Genomic DNA, 17,100 nt, shown 5'->3' with positions numbered 1-17,100 from the left:
AAATAAATGAGAGAGGGACTTTGTATGGATCAATGATAATAACTCAGTCCTCCATTTGACAAAGAAGAAGGAGAAGGAAGAGGAAGAAAAAGAAAGTGGGATAAAGGATCAGAAAGGGAGGAAAATAGAAAAAATTAGAGTATGACTCCAGGGTAGACCTGCTTTGTTGTCGCTTGGTTCGTTGGTTGGTTTGACAGTTGTATTTCTCATATGTTTTGCCATGTTGGCCAGGCTGGTCTCAAGCTCCTAGCCTCAAGTGATCAACCTGCCTCAGCCTCCCAGAGTACTGGGACTACAGGCGTGAGCCACCACATCCAGCCCCCACATTGTTTCTGGCCTCTGTGGTAGACCTCCCAGACGGGGCGGCCGGGCAGAGGCGCTCCCCACATCCCAGACGGGGCGGCCAGGCAGAGGTGCTCCTCACTTCCCAGACGGGGCGGCCGGGCAGAGACGCTCCTCACTTCCTAGACGGGGTGGCGGCCGGGCAGAGGGGCTCCTCACTTCCCGGACGGGGCAGCTGGGCAGAGGTGCTCCTCACATCCCAGACGATGGGTGGCCGGGCAGAGGCGCTCCTCACTTACCATACGGGGCGGCCGGGCAGAGGCGCTCCTCACATCCCAGAAGGGGCAGCCGGGCAGAGGCCCGAGGAGTGTTTTATTTTTGATTATGTGATCAGTTTTAGAGTTAGTGCCCTGTGGCCATAAGAAGAATGCATATTCTGTTGTTTTTGGGTGGAGAGTCCTGTATATATCTATCAGGTCTACTTGATGCAGAGCTGAGTTCAGATCCTGAATATCTTTGTTAATTTTCTGTCTTGATGATCTTTCTAATATTGTCATTGGGGTGTTAATGTCTCCCACTATTATTGTGTGGAAGTCTGCGTCTCTTCGTAGGTCTCTAAAAACTTGCTTTCTGAATCTCGGTACTTCTATATTGGCTGCATATATATTTAAGATAGTTAGCTCTTCTTGTTGAATTGAACCTTTTACCATTATGTAATGCCCTTCTTTGCCTTTTTTGATCTTTATTGGTTTAAAGTCTATTTTGTCAGAAACCAAGATTGCAAACTCTGTGTTTTGCATTTGCTTGGTAAATATTCCTCCTTCCCTTTATTTTGAGCCTATGTGTGTCTTTGTATGTGAGATGGGTCTTTTGAAGACAGCATACCGATGGATCTTCGATAATTATTTAGCTTTCCATTCTGTGTCTTTTAATTTACATTTAAGGTTAGTATTGTTGTATGTAAATTTGATCCTGTCATCATGATGCTAGCTGGTTATTTTGCAGACTTGTTTATGTGGTTACTTCATAGTGTCACTGGTCTGTGTACTTCAGTGTGCTTTTGTAGTAGCTGATAATGGTTTTTCCTATCTATATTTAGTGCTTCCTTCAGGAGCTCTTGCAAAGCAGACTTGGTGATGATGTATTCCATCGGCATTTGTTTGTCTGAAAAGGTTCTTATTTCTCCTTTGCTTATGAAGCTTAGTTTGGCTGGATGTGAAATTCTGGGTTGGAAATTCTTTTCTTTAAGAATGTTGAATATTGGCCCCCAACCTCTTCTGGCTTGTAGGGTTTCCACTGACAGGTCTGCTATTAGTCTGATTGGCTTTCCTTTGTAGGTGACCTGGTCTTTCTCTCTGGCTGCCCTTAACATTTTTTTTTTTCATTTTGACCTTGAAAATCTGATGTTTATGTGTCTTGCGGTTGATCTTCTCATGGAATATCTTATTGGGGTTCTCTGCAGTTCCTGAATTTGAATGTTGGCCTGTCTTGCTACATGGAGGAAGTTCTGGATGATATCCTGAAGTATGTTTCCCAAGTTGGTTCCATCCTCCCCATCTCTTTCAGGTGTCCCAATCAGTTATAGGTTTGGTCTCTTTACATAATTGCATATTTTTCAGAGATTTTGTTCATTTATTTTCATTCTTTTTTCTCTAATCTTGTCTGCTTGTTTTATTTCAGCAAGATTGTCTTTAAGTTCTGAGATTCTTTCCTCTGCTTGGTCTATTCTGCTATTGATACTGGTGATTACATTGGGAAGTTCTCATGTTGTGATTTTCAGCTCCATCAGGTCAGTTATGTTGCTCTCTCAACCAGCTATTTTGACTATCAGCTCCTGTGTTGTTTTATCATTCTGAGCTTCTTTGCATTGGGTAATAACATGCTCCTTTAGCTCAGCGAAGTTTGTTGTTACTCACCTTCTGAAGCCTACTGTGTCAGTTCAGCCATCTCATCCTCAGCCCAGTTCTGTGCCCTTGCTGGAGAGGTGTTGTGGTCATTTGCAGATGAGGCACTCTGGCTTTTTGAGTTTTCAGCGTTTTTGCATTGATTCTTTCTCATATTTGTGGGCTTATCTGCCTTCAATCTTTGAGGTTGCTGACCTTTGAATTGGGTTTTTGTGGAGTCTTTTTTGTTGATGTTTTTATTGCTGTTGTTTTCTGTTTGTTTTTCTTTTAATAGGCTACTCCTCCAAAGGGCTGCTGGGGTTTGCTGGCATTCCTCTTCAGACCCTAGTTGCCTCAGTTTTTTTCTTACCTGGAAGTATCACCAGTGAAGGCTGTGAAACAGCAAAGATGGCAACCTGATCCTCCCTCTGGAAACTCCATTCCAGGGGTTACTGACCTGTTGGCAGCCTGAAGGAGGCACCTGTGGGAGGTGGCTAGAGACCCTGTTGGGTGATCTCATCCATTCAGGAGAAACAGGATCAGGGACCTACTTAAACAAGTAGTCTGGCTGCTTTTTGTTAGCACAGCTGTGCTGCATTGTGGGGGACACTTTCTTGTTCGGACTGTCTGGACTCTCCCGAGCCAGCAGACTGGATCAGCTGAGTTGACCAGACAGCAGAGATGGCGGCTGCCCCTCCTCCTGGAAACTCAGTCCTTCTCAGGCAGACTCCTTGTCACTGCTGACTGGCTGGAATTCCAAGTCAGTGGGTCTTAACGTGTAAGGTGCTGTGCAAGTGGGCCTGCAGAATGACGCTGCTTGGATCCTTGGATTCAGCCCCACTCCTGGTGGTATGTAGGAACAGATCTGCCTTGCCAGGAATCCCAGGGGTGGAATATGCAAAACTCATATATCTCTGTGTGTGCCCAAGCTGCTGCTCTACCTGGACGCCACACAGTTCTGTGTATTGGTGACATGGGCTTATGAGAGGATCTCCTGATCTGCTGGTTGCAAAGACCTGTGGGAGAAGTGTGGTTTCCCCAGGTGGGATTGCACAATCACTCATTACTTCTCTTGGCTGAGGTTAGGGGTTCCTTTGGCTCCACATTGCTCCCGGGTGGACTGCTGCCCTGCCCTGCTTTTCTTCATTCTCTGTGGGTCAGGCTATTTGTCCAGTCAGTCCCAGTGTGAGAACCTGGATATTTCAGTTGAAGGTGCTGAGTTCACTCACTGCTTTCATTCCTCTCCATGAGTGCCGCAGACCGTAGCTGCTTCTAATTGGCCATCTTGGCAATCTCTCCTGTTTGCTTTAAATATGTGCAGTTTAATTGCATGTCAAACATTCTGCAATAGAGTTTTTAAAAATGAAAAAAAAATTTCCAGAGATTTTGCTTTTCAAATAATGTTTCTAGTTACTTTTAGTCTTTGGAGGGCCCAACACAAAATTGAACATATTTGCATGGAACACTCAACATAGGAAACAGTTTTAATTTTATTCATATTGTCTGTAATAAAGTAGATATTTCCCTTCTGTAAGAGTTTTTTGGGCTGGGCGCGGTGGCTCAAGTCTGTGATCCCAGCACTTTGGGAGGCCGAGGCAGGCAGATCACGAGGTCAGGAGATCAAGACCATCCTGGCCAACACAGTGAAACCCCGTCTCTACTAAAAATCCGAAAAATTAGCTGGGCGTGGTGGCGGGCGCCTGTAGTCCCAGCTACTCGGGAGGCTGAGGCAGGAGAATGGCGTGAACCCAGGAGGCGGAGCTTGCAGTGAGCCAAGATCGTGCCACTGCACTCCAGCCTGGGTGACAGCGAGACTCTGTCTCAAAAAATAGAGTTTTTTATGACCATGATGTCTCAGTCTTTTAAAAGTTTGTTGGACTTTTGATCTTTTTACTTGTATATGCTAAGGAAAGGTCTTATGATATTTGGATTCATTCTTGGATTGTAAGGACTCACCAGTGGGCTATAGGTCAAACCGAGTTTATTACCTTAACCTTAGTTTTTGTTTATTCAGTTCTTTAGGCTTCAGAACAACAGTCTTTGAAACTAAAACACTACTTTTTAAAGAAGAGATAATAGCTAGTAAGGTCGCAAATAAAAGCCAGCAGGGACTGCATATGCTGGTTTGAATAGTCTAGTCCTATCATAGAAAAAGAACAAATTGAGTCAAGCCAAGGAGGTGACAGAGTGCTTAATGGTAGCAGGAGATAGGTTTGGCACAAGAAAGGAAATGGAATAACCACATTGTTAAAAACTTATTTTATTATTTATGTAAGTGGTCCAATCCCTGGAAATAATAAAACACAGCCTCTCACCTCTTATACCAATTATGAATAAATTTTGGGCAATTCTTTACTATTTTTGATTCTTCAGTATTTTACCAGGGAAGATGTTAAAAACGGACTTAAAATTTTTTAATATGAAAATAAAAATCTATTGGGGAGGAAAGACTAGGAGGAAGACTAGGAGAAGGATGTTAGAAATAGCTTAATTAAACTAGTTAAATCTATTTTTATTTTTTAAAAATTTGAAAACCTATTATTCTTTCAGTGCAGATAATGAGTGAATTCAGGATATCATATAGTTTGATTTTAAAAAATAATGGTTGACATATCCTTAGAGCTAGATTATAGTATATTTTTTACTGCTTTTGTTCACAGGATATTTTGAATAATCTTGAATCATGTGACCTTGAGGATGATGATCTTATGCTTGATGTGGATCTGCCTGAGGATGCACCTCTTGAAAATGGTAAGTTGAGACAATATTGAGCCTTCAGAGGTATATACTTGAGCTACTTGACTGTAGCCAATTTGATATTTGTTACTTGCAGACTTCTTAATCTTAATGGAGCCTTTCAGACTGAGAATCAGTCTTAAGTGAAGTAAAATAGGTTCATTTGTAAACTAACTTAAATATTTAAAACCTGATTTTGTAAGTCTTAGAAATAATTCTCTATCATCCAATAACATTGTATACCATAAAGTAAGTTGCAGATAAGAGTTGTCTTTTCTTTTTCTGTGTATGTACCCAGTTTTTCCTCCCTTTATCTCGTTTTGATTTTAGGAAGAAATGTATTTACAGAAACATACCATCTTACTTGTGAAACACTATAATATCTTAATTTGATAAATATTTTATAAAGATTAATTCTGGGAAAGTGATGACCTTCTGAATGGATCATTCTGTACATTTTACTCCCAATTCTAGTCTGTCTTTCTCTCTAGATCCCAGTAACTGCTGAGGTGAGGCTTTAGATAATCCATATGGGAGAGGGGCCTTAGGTTCTTTTGGCTCCAATGACATAGCACTTGTAGGATTTTTTTATCTTAAGGACTGTTGGAGAACCAGAAACCAGCATAAAAAAGCCCTGGAGGCAAAGGTTGAAATGGGGATACTCCTGGGGAGAGGGCTGCCCTTAGAAATCTGAGAATTTCCTGTCAATCAACGTTTGCCTGGTCTCACAGGCCTCCAGGGGCTAGAAATAAAGTGAAAATGGTGAGTGGGATCCTTTTATCCATGGTGCTAGAAAAATGCAAGGAATATTTCAGAGAGGGGAGGTGTCTGTCCCAATGCTTCACTGGGGTGTTAGTAGCCTGCTTTGCTGCTTTATTACCAGCTTATATTTGTCATACTGGTGAGGCTTTTATTTTTCCTGCCAGAATGCTGTATGGCATTCTCAAAATCTCAGTTGCTTTCAAAATAAACATTTATTTTTCTCATTCATGGATCTGAGGATTAGCTGGGAAGCTCAGGCTATGGGACTGGCTTGAGGTCTATTCCATGTTTCTTCATTTGGAGACCAGGAGCACTGTGGGGCAGGTTGTTCTCATGACAGCAGAAATGCAACAGGATGAGCAGAAACATGCATATTATGTCTCTTAAAGTCTTAGCTAAGAACTAGCACTTTTTTTTTTAGAATAACAAAAAATATTTTACTAAAACAAAAGATTTACAGAAGTTTCCAGGTAAGCCATACCAAATGGTCACAAGATTTTTTGAAGAGGGGAATCTACACTTGACAGCAAAGTCACAGTGTTGTTAGTGAGGGCTGTGATATTTGTTTAATGTTTCCATTTTAGTTCAAACAATCAAGCTTGTCCATCTACATTGTCTAAATAAAGTTAGATTTGGTTAGAGAGCGTATTCTAAAGAACTGCTTAGCTGCTTTTAACCAATGCAATTAGATCACCAAAAAAAGGGAGCAAGGAGCCCATAAAATTAAAATAAAACCACCTTCCTCCTCAAAACAAAAACAAAAACAAAAATAAAATAAAATAAAGAAAAACACCCACACCCCTGGAGCTAACCTGACAACTATCTTCATTCACAGAGGACACTTATTTCTAAGCACATTCTTTTGGCCAAAGCAGGTAACATGGCCAAACCTAACACCTTTGAGACTGGAAAGTGTACTCTTCATAATGAAGGCTCTGCACATGATAGAGGACACTGCATGTATAATTCTGTAAGGAGAGAATGAAAAGTTGAGGACAATATCCACTACTGTCTCGCAGAGACAGAGAATGTTACACCTTTCTGTGGTTCTGCTGTCGCTTAGTATGCTCTGGCAAACAGCTGAGTTCTAGTGCTGAGAAAGAAAAAAATCACAGGCAACACTGAGGAGGAACAAGGAAAATGACAGAACCCTGAGGATCAGAGTAGTCCAAGGAGATAATCACTTAGATTGAATTGCAGCACAGTTCTTTCTGGAGTTAAAAGACAAGACTTCCCAACAAAACAGTTTATTCAGTAAATGACAGAAAGCATCACTGCTATTGAATCTGAATTAGTGACTTGAAAGATCAAGTAGAAAAATATTGTAGAACACAGAGGAAAAACATAAACCACTGGAAAGTTATAGGGGAAGAATAATGAGACTTGATGATCTGGGAAATTTAATGGTAATTTTTAGGGCTGGTAGTGAGGAGTGAGGGATTTACTTCCTCGGAATAAATCACATGCTAGGTAATGCATTTTACTTTGACAGAATTATAACAACTTCTCTTGGAAACTTTATGCCCTTTCTGGGTGGAAGTAGAAAGAAAGGATCTTAGAGCCTGCCTTATCTTTAGCAGACAACAGAAAGTCACCCAAATATTAGATAAAAGTAGAATCACAGGGAAATTTAGTCTTTGAGGTCTTGATTGGGAACTTGTGAAAAGTAGGAGGGAACTCTTGGGAACATCCCACATAAACAGTACTTCAGATTTTTCTAGAAGAAGGCAAACAGCTATTGGCTATTTTGAGTAAAGGAACATTAAAGAAAGCATGTAAGAACATGGAACTAAAATATGTAGCCTCCTGAGCCACCAAAGATAAAATAGTATCTAGGTTTGGTACTATAGGAAAGTGGGAAATTTTTCTTTTTATGGCTCTTAAGTCTGGAATGACTATACACACCTGTTACAGTTTTTTAGCTGGGAGGATGAGAATGTTACAGGGACTGATAGAGGTTTAGGGAGTCTTACAATGTGCTTTCCACTACAGGTTTTAGTCCTTTATAGCTTCTGGTTGTTGATGATATTATGCAGGTTTGATAAAAATTTAGATTGGGGCCAGGCGTGGTGGCTCATGCCTGTAATCCCAGCGCTTTGGGAGGCCAAGGCAGGCAGAACATGAGGTCAGGAGATTGAGACCATCCTGGCTAACATGGTGAAACCCTGTGTCTACTAAAAATACAAAAAATTAGCCGGGCTTGGAGGCACATGCCTGTAGTCCCAGCTACTTGGGAGACTGAGGCAGGAGAATCGCTTAAACCCGAGAGGCAGAGATTGCAATGAGCCGAGATCACGCTACTGCACTCCAGCCTGGGCGACAGAGTGAGATTCCATCTCAAAAAAAAAAAAATAAAAAGGTTTAGATTGGTCACTATGAACTATAATGAATTGCCACTAATTCTCCCAGTATCAGTGGAGTTTTGGCCCACAGAAGAGTGGCACCTCACTGAAATCCTTAATTTGGATAAAAATTTGCTGTGACCTCATTATGAATGACAATTGTCAAATTGTCATTTCATGGAAGAAGCCATGAGGAGAGTATTTTTCTGGTGAATGCATTTGTGCAGTTAATCTTTCCCTATTAAATGTGGCATATGTAGTAGCACAAATAAGGAGAGAATGTTGGTCAAATGTTTTCTGGACATTTGTGGGCTAGGATTTGGAGACTGTTATTGGAGGAAAGTTTTTAGAGATTGTATTAATCCATTCTCACGCTGCTATAAAGAACTGCCTGAGACTGGGTAATTTATACAGGAAAGAGGTTTAGTTGACTTACAGTTCTGCGTGGCTGGGGAGGCCTCAGGAAACTTGCAATCATGCTGGAAGGGGGAGCAAACATGTCCTTCTTCACATGGCAGCAGGAGAGAGAAGTGCTGAGCAAAGAGGGAAAAGCCCCTTATAAAACGATCAGATCTCATGAGAACTCACTATCACAAGAACATCATGGAGGAAACTGCCCCCATGATTCAGTTATCTCCACCTGGTCCTGCCCTTTACACATGGGGGTTATTGCAATTCAAGGTGAGATTTGGGTGGGGACACAGAGCCAAACCATATCAGAGAATGTAGGGGCAGAAAAGTATGATACTTTTTCTCAACCATCTTAAGGGTCATGACTGACACACCTATAACAAAAGACAGGTTAACAAAAAAAGTGGAACACATTTATTTAATCAAAATTGTACATGACACAGGATTCTTCAGAAATGAAGACCCAAAGACCCAGGGAAAACTCTGATTTTATGTTTAGGCTTGATAAAGAATGGACAGCTGTATAGAAATGTGATTGGACAGAAGGTTATGGTCTAATGGTGATAGAATGAGGGCGGGGAGAGTGACCCAGCAAGGCCTGTCTTTTCAGATTCTCTGTAGTATTCCTGCCTCTCAGGTATGGTGCAGAACCCCTCTGGAATGAGGGTCTTCAAGGAAGAAAGGAAAAGAGAGTGAGTGACCTTTCTAGGTTTTAGGGCTTCCTTTGAGGAAGAGAATTTTTAGTTTCTATGACCTGCCTTGGGGAGAGGAATTCTGGTTTCTGTAACTCACTTTGGAGAAGGAAGAAGGGCAGGAAACAGGAGGATAGGAAGATCAGAAAGACCTTGCCTCTGAGGCATTTCCAGTTTCCCTCAGTTCAAAGTACTCACCTTGCCAAAGTGCCACACTTTGTGGTATCATGTTCTGATCCCCAACAGAGAAATCCACACCTGAGTGTTTTGGTGACCCTGAGTGTAAGCTAACAGTTGCGGGGTCTAAGGTTGATATTTTAGTTCCTGTATCAATAAAACATTTGTAAGGTTGTCCTTTAATATTTAGAGAAATTTATTTTTGAGCTTAAGGGTAAAACAGAAAATTTGGTGCTTGACTTCCCCCTCAGAATACTTTGCTAATCATACTTTTTTCTTCTTTATTTCTTATCTCATGCTAAAGACTTCCTTCAGAAGGCCTATAGTTTTCTCTAGCAGGGGTTCTCAACTCATAGTTAGGGCCCAGTCTCACCTGCATCTGCATCTGGTTGTGATCAGCACATTGGGTTTTTGAACTGGGATACCTTGAAGTTCACCAGTTTTTTTCTTTAGTTTGCCACAAGCCACCATCATTCCCTGTGGTATTAAACACATTCAGAGGGACTTATTTTCTTTCTTAATCTTATCTGTCCTGTTTTAAATTTAAATTTATCAGTCTCTGGGTCGGGCGGTGGCTCACGCATGTAATTCCAGCACTTGGGAGGCCAAGGCATGTGGATCACTTGAGGTCAGGGGTTCAAGACCAGCCTGGCCAACATGGTGAAACCCCTTCTCTACTAAAAATAGAAAAAATTAGCCAGGCATGGTGATGTGTGCCTGTAATCTCAGTTACTCGGGAGGCTGAGGCAGGAGAGTAGTTTGAACCTGGGAGGCAGAGGCTGCAGTGAGGCAAGATCATGCCACTGCACTCCAGCCTGGGCAACAGAGCTAGACTTCATCTCAAAAAAAAAAAAAATGTCTCTGGAAACCGAATTTGTCTCTGTCTTGTAATTTTGTTTGCTTTCTCTTTTCTTCTCTATTGTTTCAGTTATTTTGTCAGGGAACCTTTAATCTTTTCTTAGAAACCATCAGCAGTGTTATTCTACATTATCTTCTTAGCAGCATTTTAAAATATATAAACATGTGATTGATGGATGCCTTGAGAAGTTAAACATGATACTTCCTGCAGAATCTTGGAGCAGTCATTTCTCTAGAGTTTAAGCCCAGTTTGTCTCAGTTTGAATATTAGTCTTTTGTGCTTATGGCAAATGTTTGCTTCCAATGCTTACTTGCCATTATGTCCATGTTTGAGTTCAAGTTTCAATGAAGATTCCTCAATTTGGAGTCTATATGTGGAACCTATAACTTTTAGCAAATACAAAAGCACCACATCAGTTTCTACATTGTAATTGCTCACAATATTTAACCCATCTCCTGGCCTATTCGCCCGATTTGCTTGCTTCTTCCTCCGTGTGGACTCTGTTGATACCATTCAAATAACCTATCAAGTGGTTTTTTTGACAATGTTTCTTGCTTTGGGAGTGAGTGGAATTTCTCTTGCCTGAATTGAGGAAAAATTTGAATTCAGAACAGTTAAATGTAGATTATCCCTTCGTTATATAGAGTTACTTAAACTAAAGAAACATTTTAATACCATGTAGAAATACTTAACTGGGTCTTAACTGAATCTATGAATATAATACAAATATGAATTTATATATGATGTTGCTAAAGGCACTAAGCTGAAAGCAATTTTAAATCTTGAAGCCTGGGCATGGTGATTCATGCCTGTAAGCCCAGCACTTTGGGAATCTGAAGTGGAAGAATCCCTTGAGGCCAGGATTTTGAGACCAGCCTGGGTAGCATATATAAGACCCCATCTCTAAAAAAAAAAAAAAAAAAAGACTCTCCGTGGTGGCTCGTGCCTGTAGTCTTAGCTGCTCTGGAGGTTGTTGAGGTGGAAGGATCACTTGAGCTAAGGAGTTTGGGGTTACAGTGAGCTATGATTGCACCACTATACTCTATCCTGGGTGACAGATTGAGACCCTGTCTCAAACAAAAAGAAAAACCTTCTCGAAATGATTACTTTAAATTTTCTTTTGCTATCTTATTTTCTACTTCTGACATTTTTGGACATAATGGTCACCATGCCTTTATTTGTGAAGTTTTCTATAACTGAACTTTAAAAAAAAAAAAAAACTTGGTTTATTCCTGTAAGATGACAACAAATTGAAATAAGTTCAAATATAAGGCTTCTTTTAAAACATGAACAAAAAATCTTTTTTCACATTATTAAATGTATATTTCTTCTTCCTCAAGGTGACTATAATGAATATAAACAAAATTTCAGTGTCCTTTTAAAAATGTTTTAAATTGTTATACATTTAGAGGAAATACATTAAAATGAATTCAGTATATATGAGAACTGAACATCTATACTTTTTAAACTACAATATCCTTTTTTGGAATGCCAAAGTTTGTTTTTATCCGGTATACTGTAATGAAACACTCGTCATGTTTCAAATTCAAGTTTTTGGTTCAGTGAAACAGTAATTTAAATAAGCGAGGTTTTTTTTTTTTTTAATGGGGATTATGATTATGTTGATTTTTATAGCTTTTTATTACAAGGAATTCTGAACATGCAGGACTTGAACTTTCTCATGTAGTAGTTCTCAGACTAGAGAAACCTTTCCTGTTTTGTGGCTTGGGTTAGTGTTTAGCAGTATTTTTAGTAACCGTCCTAAGTCAGTAGCTATGTAAGCACTGAGTGAAGATGGAGTCACAGGGCAAACTGGGCTTGCTTCCCACAGGGAGGGCTGGGTTTTGAGCAGGAAGGAAGGCCTGTTCAGCAGTGCCTTGGGTGCAACTATGTCTGAGTAGGCAGCCGGTAACACAATGCCTCCCTTGTGCAAACTAACTCTCTTAGTGAGTGCTCAGATATGTGAGGAAAAAGTATTTGGGTAAGTGAAGAAGCTTGGGGTGTTGCAAAGAGATTCTTTTCGTGTTTTTGTGGTATTTGGATTTAAGGGAGTGTGCTGTTTGTTGCTGCAAAGTACTGGCTTTGTTTTCAGTGGCATTTTAGACTTTTTGAACAAGCTCTTACTGCAGGCAGATTGAAGCGTCTTACTTTCTGAAAATGTGAGCTTAATTTTAAAATTGTGATTTGTTTGTGATGAAAAGTTAATTTGTGCTTCTTGAGATCAGTGAAAATTAATTGTAGCAGTCCTTTATAGGAATGAGTTCTCTTAAAAATCTGCTGTTTCCTGTCATTTTCATTCTGAAATCAGAGCCAACTTGTGACAGTGATGAAAACCACCTAAAACTGATTATGAGTGTTTAAAATGTATAATGTTGATTTCAAGGATAATTTGCCTGTTTTAAAACAGTGTGGCAGTTAATTGTTTATATGACTATAATGTAAAAGTATTATAATTTACTTCATTTTGAATAATACTAAGTTCAGTTTTCACCAGAAGAACTGCTTATGCTTTTAGAAATCTTGATATTGTGTTGTGATTAGCGTAAATGGCTGATATTTTTAAACTATTATTTTTATTTTATTTACAGCATTTAATTATCAAGCTGTAAGAGTCAACTTTTATGGAGTATGTACATGTTTATAGTCTTTTGCTTTTGAATCTGTCTAGTGGAGTGTGACAATATGAACCGCTTTGACCGACCAGACAGAAATGTTCGGCAGCCTCAGGAAGGTTTTTGGAAAAGGCCACCCCAGAGGTGGAGTGGACAGGAGCATTACCACCTCAGCCACCCTGACCACTATCATCACCATGGAAAAAGTGACTTGAGCAGGTAAGTACTGTTCTGACTTAGATTTCATTTGCTGTCCTCTGATTTTGAATTATAATTCTCCCTTTCCCACAACCCTCAAAAAACCTGTTTTTGTCAGGTTTGTTTTTAGAGGCACCAAAAAGCACTTCAAGTTTTATGTGGTACTAATTGGAATAATATGTCTAATTTGTTCTTTTTGGCCCAATGTTTTTTCATTAGTTTTATCTTAAATATAAATACTCTGTTTATATCTGCTTTTTGGACTTCAAGTTATGGTATGATTTTCTAGCTGTCATTTGGAAATAATTAAATGTTAACTTTGTTAAATTTCATAGTTTTTCCAAATAATATTTAAAATTAGTGCCAAGTGATTGGTCTTTTGCTCATGTAATAAGTTAAAATTTAAAAATTCCACAAATACCATTAAAAACAGAAGGTACTGTTTAGTGCTGAAGGTACCATTTAGTCATTTTTTTTTTCAGAGTAGAGGATAGTTTTTAAATTGATCAGATCTTATTTTGTAATGAGGCTCCATAGTCATTCAAACCCGGGATCAAAACCTGACCTGGCGCAGATTAGCTTTGCAAGCTTAGATGATTTATTTAAACCATCTCTACTTCACTTTACTATCTTTAAAACATAATTAATAATATCTTTCTCTCAGTGTTTGAGAATCAGGGATAAAAGTGCCTAGAGTAGTGTCTAGTTTACAGTAGGCACTCTATGGAAGTTACTAGTTTTTCCTTTTCACTTTCTTATCTCATTCCACAGGGATTTCAGGTCATTTTGGAGCACATTTACAATACAAATAGTACAATGGGTTTAAAGAAATAATGGAAGAAAAACATGGAGTTGTGTAGTTCCTAAAGTGAGGGAAAAAATTGATTCTAAGATTCTTTGCAGCAAAAGCAAAGAATAAAATTCAATTTATTACAACATATACAGTATGCATAATATAAAGGATGTGTTTTTTTCCTGAATTAATTTGTCAGAAAAGTTAAGCAACATTTTCAAACAACTGTGTTCCTTGGATGTCAGCAGTTGTAAGAAAAGAGAGGGTCCCTGGTCAAATTAGTATGAGAATGAATAGATGATAAACATTTTTTAAGTGGTGGACTCCATTGTGCTTTTATGTATAAATATAGTACTGTGTTTTTCAAAAGGTGGTAAAAGATATAATATGTAGCCATTTTCCAAAACATATGATCACAAATCCCTTCTACTTAGTGTATTTTAAGGGACTATGGTGTGGATCATCCACATGAGTGATTTTTACTGAGGAGGGAAAAATGCACAGCATTCTTAGGGGTTGCTAATTTGACTGACTTAGCATAGAACTTCCCAACAATTGGGCTGAGGTACACTGGTTTGTTGTGAATGGTTATAGATTGATCCGTTTATTGAAACTCTCAATCTTTGGGGTGTTGGTGCTGGTTTTGAGACACCTAGATCCACCTCAGCAAGTTATGGGATGGGTGGTACAAAAAGAAACCTCCTCCAAGATGAGCCTTACCCCAGCATGCCTTAAAACTATTAATTTCCCTCTGTGCCTTAATATTAGAAAGGTTTGGGTATACTAGCCCCAGGGCCTTTTCAATATTGCATGTGCAAAAGTCCTATTTCCATTCTAAAACTTCCTGACTGTTGCTTCGCTTTCTTCTGTCCCTTAACTCCCATTATTATTGTCATTAGTTACAGGATCATGCCTTATCCGTAACTCAGGGGTGTTGGGAAGACTGGTGGTTGAGAACTAATACATCCACTCATGTTCTCATCGTAATACTGCTCTGTCTTTTTACCTGGCCTAATCTTCCTCTCTTCTTTTCTGCCCAGACCTCCTTTTTTTCTACACCTTTTGATATGCTATCTGGAATTCTCTCATATCCTAGCAAACTCACATTCTTCATCTCTTTACCTACGTTCTCCTAATCATAACTGAAACCTAGCCCTTTCCCAAATGTACTACTTCCCCAGCAACATTTTTACACCAAAGATTCTTATTTTCCAGTCACCCTAATACTTCACTGTTTAGAGATGGGTTTTTGTCCTCATTTCTCATTGTCACTTCTAAAGGAAGTGATTTTAAGTCCCATTTTTTGAGACTTAGGGCATTTGGCTGTTATCAACTCTTTACTGGCTACCTGGAGCTTACAAAAGGCTTGGCTCTTGGCCCACTTTCCCTCTTTATTGTAAGCTTTGCTGCAGTCCTGAGTGGCTGCAGTGTTCATGTACATGAGTCATTTAACCCTCTGTTTGCTTAGTCCTGTAGGACAGTGGTCTCCAACCTTTTTGGCACCAAGGACCAGTCTCCTGGAAGACAAATTTTCCACAGGCCGTGGGTGGGAGGTTGGGGGATGGTTTTGGGATTGGGATGAAACTCTTCCACGTCAAATCATCAGGCCTTAGTTAGATTCTCATAAGGGGTGTTCAACCTAGATCCCTTGCATGCGCAACTCACAATAGGGTTCGTGCTCCTATGAGAATCTAATGCTGCCGCCGATATGACAGGAGGTGGAGCTCCTGTCGGATAAGCAGTAATGCTTGCATGCATGCCCTCTGCTTACCTCCTGCTGTGCCGCCTGGTTCCTAACAGATCACAGACTCGTACTGGTCCCTGGCTAGGGGCTTGGGGACCCCAGCTGTGCGATTTTCTATATACAAGATATGTTATCTGCCAATAGTTTTTACCTTTTCCTTTCCATTTTGGATAAAAATTTCTTTTTATCTTTTGCATAATTGCTATGTTGAGTAGAAGTGGTGAAAGCCAATAGGTGTGTCTTGTTTCTGATATTAGGGGGAAAATAAATATTTTAAACATTTTACTGTTAATGTGATGTTAGCTGTGGATTTTAAAAGAGACTTTTATCAGTTTGAAGTTGCCTTCCATTCATGGATAGTTGAGTGTTTTTATCATGAAAGGGTGTTGGATTTTGTCAATTACTTTTTCTGTGTCTATGGAGATAATCTTTTTTTTCCGCTTTCATTCTACTAATGTGGAGTAATACATTGGCTGTTTTTCAGATGTTGAACCAACCTTACATTTCTTGGCAAACGTCCACTTGGTCATGGTATATAATTCTTTGGTATGTTGTGTGTTGTGTTGGTATGTTGTGTGATTCAGTTTGCTAGTATTTTGTTGAAGATTTTTTTTGTGTGTATATACATATTCTTAAGAAATATTGATCTGTAGTTTTGTTTTGCTTTTCTTCTTGAGATATCCTTGTCTTGTTTGATATCAGGACCATACAGATTGAATTGGGAAGTATTCCTTTCACTTCTACTTTTGGGAAGAGTTTGTGGAGGATTTTTGTGAATTCTTCTTTGAATGTTTTGTAGTATTGACCAGTGAAGTTATTTGGGCCTGGGCTTTTTTTTGTGGCAGTTTTTTGATTGCTAATTTAATTTTTATAGATATTCTGTAGATGTCTTTTTGGTCTTGTTGGTTTATAATATTGCGTAAATCTTCTGCTTTCTTATATATCTCTAATTGTTCTGTCCATTATTGAAAGTGAGATGTTCAAGTCTCCAACTTCACTGTATCTTGTAGGGAAGGTGTTTTAGCAATAAATCCTCTGTTTTTGTTTATCTGGGAATGTCTTAATTTCTCTTTTATTTTGAAGGGTAGTTTTGCCAGATGTAGACTTCTTGGTTGGCAGTGTTCCTTGTAATATTTCAGCCCCCATGCTTTCTGATGAAAAATCAGCTGTTAATGTTACTGAGTGTGTCTTCCACATGATGAGTCCCCCTGCCCCGCCCCCCCGCTTTTTTTCTGCATTAAGGATTTTCACTTTTTCTTTGGCTTTCAACGGTTAAAATTATAATGTGCCTCTCTTTTAGTTTATCATATATGTAGTTTGTTGAGCCTCCTAGATATGCAGATTAATGTTTTTCATCAAATTTGGGATATGTTTGGTCATTAGTTACGTTCTTTCTGCCCCTCCCCACTTCACTCTGGCCACTTAACTAAGGGAATGTATTAGCATCATTCCTTGCTTGTCACAAAAAATTTGAAAAAATAAATACAAATAACGTGAAAACTACTTAAATCATATTTCTCCCTGGCTAGGATTTGTTGTTGTGTTTTTTGTGGTTGTTTACTGACTTTTCTAGACAGATTCTATAAAAAGTCTGTATTTTAAAAAAATA

The 17,100-nt window shown here is 39.2% G+C and overlaps 1 protein-coding gene across 9 annotated transcripts in view; it reads left to right on the top strand.

The window, feature by feature from the left end:
- CCSER2 (coiled-coil serine rich protein 2) overlaps positions 1–17,100 on the top strand; it is a 194,794-nt gene that overhangs the window by 88,556 nt on the left and 89,138 nt on the right. For all 9 annotated transcript variants that reach the window (XM_055275495.2, XM_055275494.2, XM_055275493.2 and 6 more), the window contains 2 exons: positions 4,826–4,916; positions 12,813–12,975. In XM_055275495.2, the coding sequence (XP_055131470.1) occupies positions 4,826–4,916; positions 12,813–12,975 (254 nt within the window). The remainder of the gene's footprint in view (positions 1–4,825; positions 4,917–12,812; positions 12,976–17,100) is intronic.

This window comes from Symphalangus syndactylus, chromosome 4 (assembly GCF_028878055.3).
Source record: "Symphalangus syndactylus isolate Jambi chromosome 4, NHGRI_mSymSyn1-v2.1_pri, whole genome shotgun sequence".
Taxonomy (NCBI): Eukaryota; Metazoa; Chordata; class Mammalia; order Primates; family Hylobatidae; genus Symphalangus; species Symphalangus syndactylus.
This window is presented reverse-complemented; position numbering and strand designations above follow the sequence as displayed.